Source organism: Dipodomys ordii, unplaced genomic scaffold (assembly GCF_000151885.1).
Source record: "Dipodomys ordii isolate 6190 unplaced genomic scaffold, Dord_2.0 Scaffold46, whole genome shotgun sequence".
NCBI lineage: Eukaryota > Metazoa > Chordata > Mammalia > Rodentia > Heteromyidae > Dipodomys > Dipodomys ordii.
In genome coordinates this window covers 3638829-3654148 of record NW_012267262.1, presented here as the reverse complement: position 1 = coordinate 3654148, position 15320 = coordinate 3638829, and the positions used below count along the sequence as shown (strand labels likewise).

The 15320-nt window shown below is 34.4% G+C and overlaps 1 protein-coding gene across 1 annotated transcript in view; it reads right to left on the bottom strand.

Annotated features, from left to right (window-relative positions):
* Gas2 (growth arrest-specific 2) overlaps positions 1–15320 on the bottom strand; it is a 110350-nt gene that overhangs the window by 83822 nt on the left and 11208 nt on the right. The window contains exon 2 of the mRNA XM_013019605.1: positions 14492–14613. Within this exon, the coding sequence (XP_012875059.1) occupies positions 14492–14613 (122 nt within the window). The remainder of the gene's footprint in view (positions 1–14491; positions 14614–15320) is intronic.

Here is a 15320-nt window from a genome sequence, read left to right as displayed (position 1 = left end):
TTTCATCAACTCTGCTTTCATGCTCCAGGAGCAAATTGTTGCTGGTGCTGAGAAATCATACGTACAGATGGAAACTGCATATGTGATATGTGTGCTTGCACCATGTACACACCCCTGTTCAAAATCAGGATTTATTTTAGGTTTGTGATGTTCTCGAGTTTTTATTTAAAACATTTATTTTGTGTGTCATATGAAAGGGAGATCCTTTGTCTGCACATTCACATAAAATCTGGAGCCACTGAAACCTAGACAAACTCTAGGCTAGATGCTGCCAGGAGATCTTTATCTTTCCTTTCCTTTTGCTTTTTCCCCCTAACTTGGGATATAAATTCTCAACAAATTACAAAATGCAGCTAGAAATACTCCCATTCACCAATCCTAGCTCAAAGATCTTATCAGAAGCACACTCCAATACGGAGACAGCATAAGGATTACAGGAAATAATGGCTTGATCTTACTCAAACAGAAAGTTTAGCAGGTTCTAGTCAATAACAAATACAAAAAAAGGTAAAACAAACAAACATGACAATATTTACTGTCATAGTTTGAGGGTCATAGTCTAATTTAATCTTCTATTTCTCATTTGTTGTTTAGTATATGAAAGGAAATCCACCTTTGTTTTGAATATTTTCCCAAAGATCAAGTCCTTTTCATTGCAAATATGGTTTTTAGTTGTCCAGGACCTACAGATTCTGGCTTACATCAGTTTAAGAACATGTCAAGTAATTACATTCATATTCTAATCCCATCTACAGATAGTCCATTGAATCTTATGCTGCTTTACATGCTTTTCTTGAAGTATTTCAAACCATCTATCTGTTTAGGAACCAGTTTTCTCTTCTAGTTACCTGCCAGAAAAATTATTCAATAAGGAGAATGGCCATTATTTCTGCGATTCACTGAGAATAAATGGGTGAGAATAAGGTCCACCTTCTAAAGATATGCTATATACATTCTAAAGCAGTTGTAGTTATTTCTTACTTACCAATATATCTCTTTGGCTTAGATACTAAATGAGAAAAACTCAAAATACAGTATTACAAATGTGGGTGAAATATGTAATATATACTCCTCTACATTTTGACTTCTAAATTTAGCCACATGCTAAGATATTAATTTTTGTACACTTAAAACCTGTGATTGAGTTCAATTAAAATTTTTAATATTGGAGTTTTAAATTTGGAGCCTTCCATTTGGAGATAAGTGCTCTACCACTTGCATAATACACCCAGCTCATGTTTTTTACTTCAGATATTTTTCCTATTTGGTCTTATATTTTTCTTTGGTCTGGATCTGGACAGTGATCCCTGTTCCTAAGGATGTATGTACCTGAGATGATAGACATTGACTACCATGACTGGCTTCTTTGATGACAGAGAGTTTTCCTTTTTCTCTGGGATGGCTTCATCTCGCAATCCTCCTGGGCTTTGTCTTACAAGTAATGTGAGCTACTCTGCCCAATCTTTTTATATTTATTTATTTACTTATTTTGTGATGGTCCTGGTGTTGAAATCAGGGACTGGACGATGCCCCTGAGCTTTTTCTGCTCAAGGTTAGCACTCTACAACTTAAGCCACAACTCTACTTCTGACTTTTTGGTGGTTCATCGAAGAGAATAGTCTCATGGACTTTCCTGCCTAGGCTGGCTTGAAATTGTGATCCTTAGATCTCAGACTCATGAATAGCTAAGATTACAGATGTGAGACACTGGCACCAAGCTGCATCTAGTTTTGTTTTTTATTTTTTTACTCATTTTGTAAGCTCCATCTTACAAACAGTATCATTGTACTACATGCAAGTTATTTTTCTCTAAAATAGTAAATGTTTTGAGTATAGGCTTATACCTATTTTTAACACAAACAATATATTTATAATCATAAACTTCCTAAGCAAAGTATGTCACATCTTCTTTCTAACTTAGTTATCAAACTTCTATCAAATTTAAATATGACATATAAATAATATACAGGTATTAATTTCAAAGGGTATTTACATTTTATAATATTCTATATTATTAAAGGTTAATTAAAAAAGATGAACTTGCATAGTCCACAAACATTTTCATTCCCTTTAGAGCTAACATTTGATTAATAAAATGTCACTATTCACTGGAATTTTCTGACTTGTTCTTTTAGTTTTACAGAAACTGGGTTTACTAATTTTTTTACCATGATTGTTAAATAGTCCTTTGGTAGATGGCTAATTAGGGGCTCTGGAAGAAACAAAGGTCCTTATATTCCTATTTCACTCATCAAGTCTTTTATTGGGCCAAAGGGGGCAGTTATGGGGAACGATACAAAAGATAAAACAAGATGATATCATCAAAAAAATTATTTCATCATTATGGCTCCTTCAGAACTGACAGAAACAACTCTTAATTACTGTAAAAACATCTTATTTCACATTAACATCTTCTGAAAATGCATTACAAGAAACATAAACAACAATCTTTTTCTTCATTTAAATGATGAGTAAATTAACAAAACTACTAATTATTTCTCATCTAATCATTGTTTTATTGGAACTATATAAACTATATTGGAATTATATAAACTAAAATATATAAACAAGTCTTACATCCTCACACTGAATGAGCTGTTAATGTGCAAACTTTTATCCTAATTATTGTCTTTAGATAACACTCTAAGTTCCAGTAACTGGATATCATATATGCTTAGCATCCATGATTAGGCACATGAGAAAACTTTTCTAGGATGAATTGTACAAATAATTTAGACTTCCATGTTATATCACTTCACCCAATCTTTTGTCAGCACTTTCCTGAGAACCTGGTCCTTCCTCAAGCTATCCAAATATGCATAATCCTCTGTCATCTTTGTTACATAAAATGTTAGATTTTCCTTATGAGTTTGAACATTAAACCAGCAGAGGAAAGAATTTCCAAGATATGGACAAGTTAATAAACATTTTCAGGATGATAAACCAAAGATTATTAGAAACTTCTGGATCTGAAATTGAACAACATTTATATTGGGGCAGACCTTCATTTGTTTGTTTATTATTTTGTTTACTTATTTAACCTAAAATATCTCACACTATGTTAGACCCACAGATGAGAACCCAAAGAGGTGAAGACAACAAAACAAGTATAGCAAGATGGCAGTGATGGAGAATGACACAGAAATAGGCAACCTATGAAGAAAGATGACAGTTCTATCTATGAGTATACAGGTAGTGCAATACATTTCTATGACTCCAGATTCCTTTCTCCCCCTTTAATGTAGAATCACATCAATCTCTGACAGAGGCAACAATCCATTTCTCACTATAATTCATTGGAAGAACTTTTGGTCAAACAAGAAAGCTATGATCTGCCCAGGCAGTTGATAGTTAAGACCATTCAAACACTTTCATGATGAAATGTTAACCTTGAAGTGCTTCATAGCCTCAAATCAATAGCTAAATATGAAAAAGGGCCCATATATACTATGTTCTACTCAGGCATTTCTTTATATTAACTCATTTAGTTCTCATAGCAACTCAAATTTGAGTATCACTCAGCCATAAAGAAGAATGAAATCATATCATTTTCAGAAAACTTGATGGAACCAGTGATCATCACATTACTGAAATAAACCAATTTCTGAAAGACAGATACCATATGTTTTCTCTGAAATGTATGATATAGATTAGAATATTCTTAAAGTAGAAAGGAAATTGTATGCAGGTAATGGAAATTAAGTAGAGTCAAAGTAAATGGGTTGTATACATTTAATATATGCTAATAAAAATTCAATAATGTAGGCACTATTAATAACTACATTTTTCAAATGAGGAAATTGAAGCACAGAGATTTTAAATAATTGTCTCAAGATAATAAGAGTTGGAGTTACAATTAAGCTAAGGCAGTCTGTGTGCGGAGTTTACACTATTAATCACTCTGTACAGTTGACTTCTATAAAACCCATCTGAAATGACTACTTCTTGTAGCAGAACTCTGAAATGATTATTCATGAACTAACTAAGGCTTCATAAATTTTATAGTCAAAATCACAGTGCCTCCAGGGTTAGGTTCACAATCCTACAAATATCTTTCTTCTTGCAGGGACATACACATTTTTCTATTATATTATTTTGGCTAATGTAGCAAGTGTTGGTTTTTCTTTCTTTATAACTAGACAGCAGCATATAAACATCAAGTATCAGAAAAAAATGTAGGGTCTTTAAAAGTTTCTCAGCTGATATTGGAAGAAGCTTATAGACTACACTAGAAAACTAGCAGCCCATGACATCTGAGAGGGAACAAAGGAGAAAGCAACAATGCTCAATCAATGTACTCATTACATCTTGCTCATGTAACTGTAACCCCTCTGTACAGCATTTTTACAAGAAAAAACATACAAAAAAGAAATATTTTATGAAATATTGAGATTATACTAGTTGGTGAATCATCTTTTGAAAAACTCTACCATATGCTACATTAGGTATAGAGTTAAATGTTCTACTATCTCGTAAAAATTGTATTAACATGATAAACTAATGCATTTACAAGGTGATAAACAGCCCAGCGCTGGTCGCTCATGCTTGTAATCCTAGCTACTTACAAGGCTGAGATCTGAAGATCATGGTTCAGAGCCAGCCAAGGCAAGAAAGTACATGAGACTCTCATCTCTAATTAACTAAGAAGAGCTAGAAATGGAGCTGTGACTCTAATTGTATAGTACTAGCCATAAGCAGAAAAGTCAGGGTCAGCTTCCAGCCTCTATGTTCAAGACCCAGGATCAACACACACACACACACACACACACACACACACACACACTCACACACACACACACACACTATAAACTATACAATCATTACAAATCATGGGGCTGGGAAGGTGGCTCAATGGTAGAGCACTTGCTTTACATGCCTGAGGCCCTGGGTTCGATTCCTCAGCACCACATAAGCAAAAAGAAAAAAGCCGGAAGTGGCACTGTGGCTCAAGTGGTAGAGCGCTAGCCTTGAGCTGAAGAGGTAAGGGACAGCGTCCAGGCCTAGAGTTCAGGCCCCACAACCAGACCCAAAAAGAAAAAAAAAACAAATCATATAAAAACACCATATTCTTGTAAACTGCCATAAGAACCCTACTTTATTTTTTCCCTGTAGTTTCTGGCTTTATACTTCAGAATGCCTCTTTAAACACAAATATAGACATATTTATATGGTGGGAATAGAAATGTTATGGAATTGTTCCTCTAGCATGAGTAATAGAAATGCATACTTTAATAGTTTCAAAAGTCTCTTTCAGCTTCACAAATCATTATTGGCAAACATAATTTTTGAAATTCACAAGCATATTGTCAAATTCCAAGAAATCGACCACGTTTTACTCATAGATGAACTGTTAGGTTTTGAAGAGTTTCCGAAAGAATAAGGATAGAAATATGATTTGCTTTTGGTACTGGCTCCTGGTCTTTGCTTAAGTCCTATACTTTGATCAAGTTCTATTATGAAGTGAGTTTTTGAACACTTTGTGGGCTAAGGCAACGATATAAACAGGACGGACCATTACCTTCCCTGAATCTCCCACTACTTTCTCTAGACTAGGATTAGAAAACTATACCAAGTATTCTGGACATTCCAGGAATTCTATCTCTGTCCTTAAACATCTCAGCCACAGAATTAAGAAACTATGTTTTATGCTACAACTGAGAACTTAGACCAGGTGTCAAAACACTACAGCCAGACTCACGATGGATTTTGTTGAATATCACAGCAAGACTCAAATTCCTGGCAAACTAGGTACATAGCTTTAATATATGTTTAAAATATAAACACCACTTTATGTAGAGAATTACTCTCTATCCATGTAAGAGATTCTGGGAGTGTATATCTAGAAAGAGCAGGCTATAATTTTAAATTAGGCAGAATTAATGAATTCTGATTATACTAACAGGGGTCTTTGAATGTACCATGCTAGCATGGATGGTCACCCTGTGAAAGTATGCAAATGTAGATGTAATTCTATCTTATACTCAATGACATACAGGCTTAGTATGATACAGAGAAAGAAATGGGACAATCTATAGCATGTATTTCACCTAAACATATTTGTAATCAATCATGTCATTCAATCGGGTTCATGAGACTTTCGTGTTTTGTTTTTTGTTTTTGTTTTTGGTCATGGGTCTAGAACTCTGGGCCTGGGCACTGTTCCTAAGCTCTTCAGCTCAAGGCTAATGCTCTACCACTTAAGCCACAGTGCCACTTCTGGTGTTCTGGTGGTTAATTGCAGGTAAGAGTCTCACAGACTTTCTTGCCTGGGTTGGTTTTGAACTGCAGCCCTCAGATCTCAGCCTCCTGAGTATCTAGGATTACAGGGGTGAGCCACCAGCACCCAGTGAGAATATTTTTTTAACTAAGCTATGAAGAATAAGTTAGTAAGAAAAGTTCTAAATGTTTTAATCACTTCTTTTTCCAGAAAGGAATGAGAGAAAAAAGTACCTTCATGTTTACTGTAATGGGGATTCTAAGGGTGGAAGAATACTTGGTAAACTTAATTTCCACCTGCAAATAGATAATGCTGCCAGAATGAAAAGACAGGGCAATCAAATCTGGGAATAAACTGTACCACAGGAAATGCAACTGGTTTATTAATCACATGGCCTTTAAATATTAATTGAAAGCCATCCCCATAAGTAGTTTCTTATAATAAAACCAACAAAATATTATAGAATCTTTTGATAAACAAGTTGCCAACTTAGTCAGTTTGAGTGAATGAAGGAATAACAGTAATTTTTTCATGTCTTTATGTAAATTTTTCTGGTTTCTATAAAATGATTTTCTGTATAAAGAGTAGGTAATAAGAATTTTTTAGAAAGTAAGTCTACTTTACATAATGAATAGGCATAATTTTACTATATCAGAAGTTATTTTTGTAGTCTTTTCTGAATGAATAATTAGTATGGATTTCAACAACTGTTGAAATTCTTTTTCCATGACACATGGAAAAGATCTTAGGTAGTAAAGGACCAAATAATATTTCATACCTTTGAAAGGAAATCAGATTCAAACTACTATTCATGACCAGAACTTTGAAAATTATTTCTGTTATGTTTCTATTCAATCCAAGAAAATATAAAATATCGTTGGGTGTTGGAAGACAGTAGGGTGTTTATAATGAAATAAGAATTTCAATCAGGGCTGGGATGTAGCTCAGTGGCAAAGCGCTTGCCTAGCAAATGCAACATCCTGGGTTCGGTCCCCAGTACCAAAAAAAGAAAAGACAAAAAAAACAAACAAACAAACAAAAAAAGAATTTCAATCAGAATTACTGTTTGCAGTTGTGTGGTCTTTTTCACTGAAGTATATCAATCAATATTCTGGCATTTAACATTCATCTGTTGGTCTAGAAACTGTAATTTTCTTAATTGCAATAAATTAAACTTCAAAGCTGGTTTGCATATGTTTCACACCAAACTTACCACTAACATATAAGAGATAATGGGTATTTCTACTTCCCAATTGTGTCAATTTCTACTATATTATATTTCACTAGTTTGATGTTGGTAGAGTGACTAGATGTTTTCATAATGTACGTGTATTCTAGAGGGTGGAGGATAAATCAGTGAAAACCCAGGAGGAAGGCATGACAACTAAATTGTTTCTGGGTCTAGCTGTAGGAACCAACTAGTAACATTGATTTCTTAACAAATGATATCATGCCACTCTTTCTAGCTACAATTATAGTGAAATTTAGACTGAATTTATACAACAAAATACTATTATCACCTAGTCTGCATGACTTATGAGCTTTATGAATTTATGATCCATGTGTGGATCATGTGGCATTAATTGTGTCTAGCATTCCTTTGTCATTGAGAAGAAGTGACACATACAGATTGATTAATTAGGTCTAAAGATCTAGGTAAATTTCATAAGCATATCATTCATTCCCTACCAAGCCCATTTTTTAAGAGCTGCGAGCATTTTTCCATACACATATGTGTGTGCTATAGTTGTGTAAACACTTGGTTGTGAGTGAAAACATTTGAAATTGTTGCATATTATCCTTTCATTCTTCCTGGTATATCAATGTGTATTGAAATGAATGAATTGAGTTCTTTTTAGAGCATATCTCTGTAAGGTAGTATAGACCAAGAATTGTCCAGGTGAAGAAGAAACTAACCCAGTAAAGTAATTGTCTGACATAGAGATGAAAGACTTAGCCAAGTGGTAAATGTTATAAGAGGATTTAATTCTATATAAACATAGTTTATTTTAGTATATATATATATATAATTACAAATCTCAAAGAATTGAAAGTTAGCACTTTCATGGTTTTTTATCTTTTTCCTTTTAATCCCAAGCAACAACACATATACATATTAAATGTTAATATTTAATTAGATATGCAAATTTATTGCATAACAAATAATTTATTAAACATTCATTAATAATTTATTGAATATAAATATTATGTTCTCATATAATTTTGCCTTTAATATTTTGATCTCATTATGATTCACTTTCTATTGGCATAATACTATCTTTCTATTTGCACTTTGGACAATGTACTTCTTAGAAGAAACTGAAACTATGTTATTACTATTTCATTGTTGCTAGGTATCAAACATTGGACCCCACACATGCTAGGCAAGCAGTCTACCACTGAGTTTTACTCCCAGTTCAGATTGTTTTAGATATATACAACTATACATAATTAGATATCAGTGGCTTCCACCTAATAACAGCTAAGAGTTTCTTTTCATTAAAAACTTCTGTTTTGGACTAGGAATGTAGCTTAGTGGGAGATTGCTTGCCTAACATCCATGAAGCCCCTGGGATCGATTCCTCAGTATCACATAAACAAAAAAATATGAAAGAAATATTTTTTAAAAAGCTTTCCTTTATTACTGATACCATACTATCTTGTTGTCACAATTATCATCAGTAAGCACAAGTCTCTCAGTTTCTCTGAAGTCAACCAGAAAAGACATTCTCAAAACAAAAAATGCTTGGGGCTGGGAAGGTGGCTCAGTGGTAGAGCGCTTGCCTTGCAAGCATGAGGCTCTTGGTTCGATTCCTCAGCTCCACATAAGCAAAAAAGAAAAAAGCCAGAAGTGGCTCTGTGGCTCAAGTGGTAGAGCACTAGCCTTGAGCCGAAGAGCTGAGGGAGAGCGCCCAGGCCCAGAGTTCAGGCCCCACGACCAGAACCCCTCCCCCGCAAAATGCTATTGGTTCTTTTTTAAAAAAATAAAAGTACTAACCTTATATTTTATTAAATTCTTGGTTGGTACAACATCCTGAAGCATGTTACATTGCAACTCAAGGAACTAAGTATTCTTGATGGGCAAATGTACGACAGGTATTTCTATCTGACTAGGATGTTCTTTCCTCTGAACAAGGATTGGATTTTACATTTCTGTGGTGAATGTCCAGTTCCTTCCTTAGAGTATAATGTAGCATTCTAGTAGGTAACAGAACTTCTTTATACTTCTTCTTCTTCATGTAGTTCAAACTTGATCTAACCAACCCTGGCTCTTTGAAGTCAAAAGAAGCTCTGAACCCAGAGGAACTCTGATGTCTGAGGCAGAGACTCAAAATAAATGAGATCAATGGAAAGGAATTTTAAAAGAAAAGAGTTTGAACCCTGTGAATGTCTGGCACTGTGTTGACATCCTATTGTTTGAGATTCTTATACACAAACCATCAAAGATGTGGGTGGTAGGAAAAAAAAAAGAAAAAATATACAATATAAAGGGGCTTGTACATTTGACCTCAATTTGAACTAGGCAGTAAAAGTTCATGCAGAAATGTTACACTTTCCCAGTCTTGATTAGAGAAATCAACTTTTGGTCCATAACTAAGAATAAAAAGATTTAACATCTAACCAAGGACTATTTATTTGTTTCAGTTTTCCTAACTTATAGGATATTGGGAAGATTAGAAATAGATTTTTGCCATTGAGCAACATGAACTCTAGAAAACTGAAGTTGTTAATTACAACTTATCATATTGTAATGCATATAAAATAATTAAATTGCCTTTACATTAAGTTGATAAACAATAGTATGACATGGCTTCTTTCAACTTCTGTCTAATTCTGTAAGTCCAGCAATGCCTCTCTGCCTAGTTAAAAAAAATGCCCCACCATACAAAGGCTAAATTGCTAACTCACCTAGAGAAGCTATTTTTCCAGTGTCCTATTTTGGTTTCAAATAAAAAGAATCATTGTATTTAGAGGATTTTTATAAAACCAGAGAGGGATATACAAGAGCCATGGAGTTGTAGCTAAGGTATTGAGTATAAAAATTCTGTAACATATATTAAGATTTGCTTTCAAAGGTTCAGAACCTGTAAATCATTCTTAGCATAGAGCTACTTGACACACATAACATGTAACTTACTTGTTCAAATATGTTTACACAGCTGTAAAGTTCCCAAATATACTGTCAGGAAAAACAAAAATACTGCTATGGAAATAAGAAGATGAAATTTAAGCTGCTTGACGAAAATTACCAAGGGTTTCCTATAAATTTGCTGTTTTTTTAAAAAATTCTTCTATTTTTTTCATTTCCCAATACATAGATTTATTAAATCAAAGATGGTAATGACCAACTAAAATACCTTTATCATAATGGTTCTTAACCCAAGATCACTGTACCATATCCAGGAGAAAGAATGAGGGAAGGAGAGAGGGAGGAAGGCAGGGAGGAAGAAGAGAAAGAGAAAGAGGGGAATAGAGAGAGTGTGCTGTAAAAGGAAAGGAAAATACTTACTGTTGTAACTAAATTGTTATCTAAGCACAATTGAAAGTTTCATTTCTTCCTACCAATGGGAAATAATCAGTGTCATCCTACCTACATTGGTTTAGCTAATCTAATAGTTTACAATATTTGTTTTTAATAATAACAAAATGGTGTCAAATCATACATAATTACTTTTTTGTTTATAGCGAGAAGATGGATAAGTGATAATTTGGCAAAAATATGTCTGTGAACAATTATGGCCATAATGCTATTAGCCACCTCACTTTTCATCTTTAAAGGATACTTATAAAATGTAGAAAATAAAAATTTTACACTTTTTCACATGTAAGGCACATCGTATGTTGATGTAAGCAACAAGTAACTGAAAGTTATTTATGAAATAGAAAAATGCTGCCAAGAATGCAGAAGATAAGACACTTGAGAACAATTGTATCAGTCTCTACTCAGTTCAGATTTGAATTGTTGAGCAATAAATGTAAAGTCATCATGGGTTTTAAAAATCTGCTCTTCTTTTTGTCCTAAAGTCAGTTTATCTTGATCAAATTTTATCTCTATCTTTAACTAAACAAAAGACTAAGAGCTACGAAAATATTTCAAGTTTAATAAAATCTCACTGCAGTTCTACTCAGATTGAAAGGAAACATCCTTTTATTTTATGTTTTATTATAGAATTCTATTACCCTGAAATAAACATTTCAAAGATAAGCAGTTATTAAAATCTTTGCCCACAATATATCTCCATATCACTTACATATTTGCATTGAGATTTGGAGGAAACATTTGTATCTTTGCACATAACAGCTCTTTGGCTAAATATGAGCTTTTACAAAATACTGATTTTCCTTTTCTTAATTGAAAGGTCTCCTTTTTGTCTGTTGACTATGTTTTGTGACCAAATGGGAGGTCACATTTATCAAGAACCTTTTTGTATAATAAACATTATGGATATAACCAATTAAGAATTCAAGCAAAATTAGAACTCAAGTAAGGTGGACTCAAACATTTGAATATGGCTGATGCATTGGATCTCTTATATTTGATAGTCTTTAGATGTTAACTCCATTTGGAAAAAAAATTATTCTGATTTACCAAAGCAGAATACTGTATGTATACCAGTATGGATACTATTGATTATTTTCACTTACCATGAAGGAGTCATGGAATTCTAGCCTTGAGACTTGGCCTTTTTGTCCTCAGAACTGAGGCCATGTACAGTGGAGCTACCTTAACTTTTTCCCTTTGTTAATGCTTTATAATATTCTTCCCAAACCTGCCATCCTGTTTAGGTACTGTGTTTACTCATCAGTAATCTGAAGCGAATGTCAGATGCCTTACATGGGAAATCACAGCAAAAAATAAATTGGTGATCTAATAACAAGCTTGATATGAAGCTCTTTCACAGTTTTCTCATGTCTGTCTAGCCAAAGTGAACTGATAGAAAACTGTGTCCAATTCTTGCTTAGTCACTCAACAACCAGGAAATCTTACACATGTCATCTTAAATCTGCATCTATCCAAGGGAAGGAAAAGCAGTGTTGTGTGTTTGGGGAAATAGCGGGAAGGACATAATGCCTAACAAACTCCGCAGAATGTCACAATCTCCTGAGGGGTGTTTTTTATTTTTTCTCAAATGTCTAAATGACCACTGTGATTTACTAGAATGTTTAGACATCAAACCTGGTACTTAGTAGATTTTAAGGATTATCATGAATTCTAATATGCACAAGCAAAATTTGGAAAGCACTGAATTAATTGGTATTTTACAGAGCTGCATATAAGATGAAAAACTGGAGGGCTTGAGTATTTTTCAGCATTTAAAAGTGCTATGACGGTGACATACAAAAAGAAATGTAAAACTGGGCGCCGGTGGCTCACGCCTGTAATCCTAGCTACTCAGGAGGCTGAGATCTGAGGATTGTGGTTCAAAGCCAGCCCGGGTAGGAAAGACCGTGACATTCCTATCTCTAATAAACCACCAGAAAACTGAAAGTAGTGCTGAAGCTCAAGTGGTAGAGCGCTTGCCTTAAGCTGAAGAGCTGAGGGATAGCGACCAAGCCCAGAGTTCAAGCCCCACAACCGACAAAAACAAACAAAAAAGAAATGTACTCATTACCTGATTTACGTTACTATAATCGCCCTGTGCATCATCTTTATAATAAGTGATATGAAATATCACCACCACACATCACACACATACAATACACACACCACAACCACCACCACCACCACCACCACCACCCCACCACCACAATCAACACCACCACCACTTTTATTCTCTTCTGGCAGAATCGCAGAAACAATTTAACATTTGTGGGTTTCTAATTTTATTTTAACATGTCTTAAATGTTATTTTAACCATAATTTCATGATTTGTTTTCGTTTATAGTTTAGTAATTAGAAATGGCATCATCTGTCTACTTCAAAAACCAACAATCTCCCCAAGTGCCAATGGATGTCACCTGTAATCCTAGCTATTCAAGAGACTGATAGTCAGATTGATGCTTGCAGCCAGCCCAGAAGAAAGGGCTGTGACTTTGTCTCCAAAATAATCAGCAAAAGCAGGGCCAAGACCCAGTTTGTAGAGTTTCAGTTAAACAAGCAGCCAAACAAACACAAAGCCCTGAATTCAAACCCTAGTATTAAAAAAAAAAAGCCCAGAGCAGAAAACACATCAACTTTTAGACCAGATATGTTGGTTCACACCTGTAATGCGAACCCTTGGAAGAATAAGATAGGACAATTACAGTTCAAAGCCAACCTGGACCAAAAGTTAATGAGTCTTTATCTCAAAAAGTAAACTGGTAAAACTGTCATAGTGGTCCATTTGTAGTGTTAGCTATGTGAAAGGCATAGAAAGGAATTTCAAGGTCTGAAAGTAGCAAAGGAAAATATGGGGGGGGGAAACTAAAGCAAAACAATTGAAATTGGCTGAGGCATGGCTTAAGTGGTAGAACACTTTCCTACTAAGTTTTAGGTCTTAATTTCAAAACTCATATACCACCAAAAGTAAAAGAAAGCAAATATCATACTTCCATCATGTGTTTATAATAATACAATCACTATAAAGGAACATGGGCTGGGCACTACTAGCTACTTAGGAGGCTGAGATCTGAGGATTGCAGTTCAAAGCCAGCCCAGGCAGGAAAGTCCATGAGTCTCTTATCTCCAATTAACCACCAGAAAAACAGAAGTGGTGCTGTGGCTTAAGTGGTAGAAGTTAGCCTTGAGCTGAAGAGCTCAAGGATAGTGCCTAGACCCAGAGTTCAAGACCCACGACTGACCAAAAAAAACCCAAACACACACACACATCAAAAATAATATACAAAATGAAAGTCTGAGCAAGCAAAAATAAAATAATTGGTCCAAAAAGTTACACTCTAAGTATTTTATTCTAATATTTTGCTATGTGGTTTTTAAAACAAAGACTTATTATTCAGTGCAACTTCCTGAGCTAGATTTTATCCATTGCCTGATGACACGTTACTTCTATGCTGTTTTTAATCAATACATCAGATTCAACCAATTTATGCAGTCTTCTTTTAATGCAATCATTTTCCATGACCTCTTTATTTAATTCAATTTACTGAAAGGTTTATGTAATTTGTGTAACTAAAGAGTAAATGTGCTAGTTAATTAGGAAGTACTTTTGTGTTTTGTTATAAGTACAAATCCTGATGCATCTATTCACAATTAATTATAAGCTATAGTGAATTCTTAAGCAGTGAGGCATGCTACCTGCCTCTTCTTAGAGCTCCCTGCATTGAGGTCTTTACCTTCATGGGCTTGTTGGCATCTAGGCTCTCTTTAAATTTCTCCTGCATGGTTGTAGCAAGTTGGCAGAGCAAGGCACCATTGTCCAACTTTTCCATAAAAGTTTCAGCTGTAATCTCCTTCCCTGAAATCAGAAAAAAAGCAACATTGAAAAATCATCATCATTCCCTAATAATAAATGTCAGTTTCATGCTAAAGAACATATTTCACATAATTATCATCACTAAAATTTCTATTTCCACTGAATTACATAGCTGAGATGGAAACTTACATGAAAAAATGAATTTCTTCTTTTTTTTTTAAACTAAGGTCCCCTTGCTTTTAACTGAATACTTTTAACACAGCCATATCTCCAGCCCTGATTTTTTGTTTTTGTATTTAGATAATTTTTGCTTGTTCCTGGCCTGGACATGTATCTTACTAAGATCTATCTATTAGCTTTCCAGGGTATAGGATATAGCAGGGTATAGCAGGGCTGAATCACCCTGCCTATATTTTCATGGAGAAAGGGTCTAATGGTCATTTCCTTAGGCTGGCAAGCTTTAAACCATGATCTCAAAAATCTCAGCCTCCAATGATTAATTGACATGAGCCACTGGCACCTTGAAAAAAACAAATTCATAAAGTTTCAAGAAGCTCAACATTTTATATTCATACAATACAATCTAACTGTAGAAGATTTTCACTTCACATTAACGGTGACAAATTATATCCTGAGTAAAAGAAACCTGTTGCTTATAATCAGAGGAAATAATCAACCAGCCAATGAAACTCAGAGAACCTAATCAGAGGAAATAATCAAGCAGCCAATGAAACTCAGAGAACCAGCCA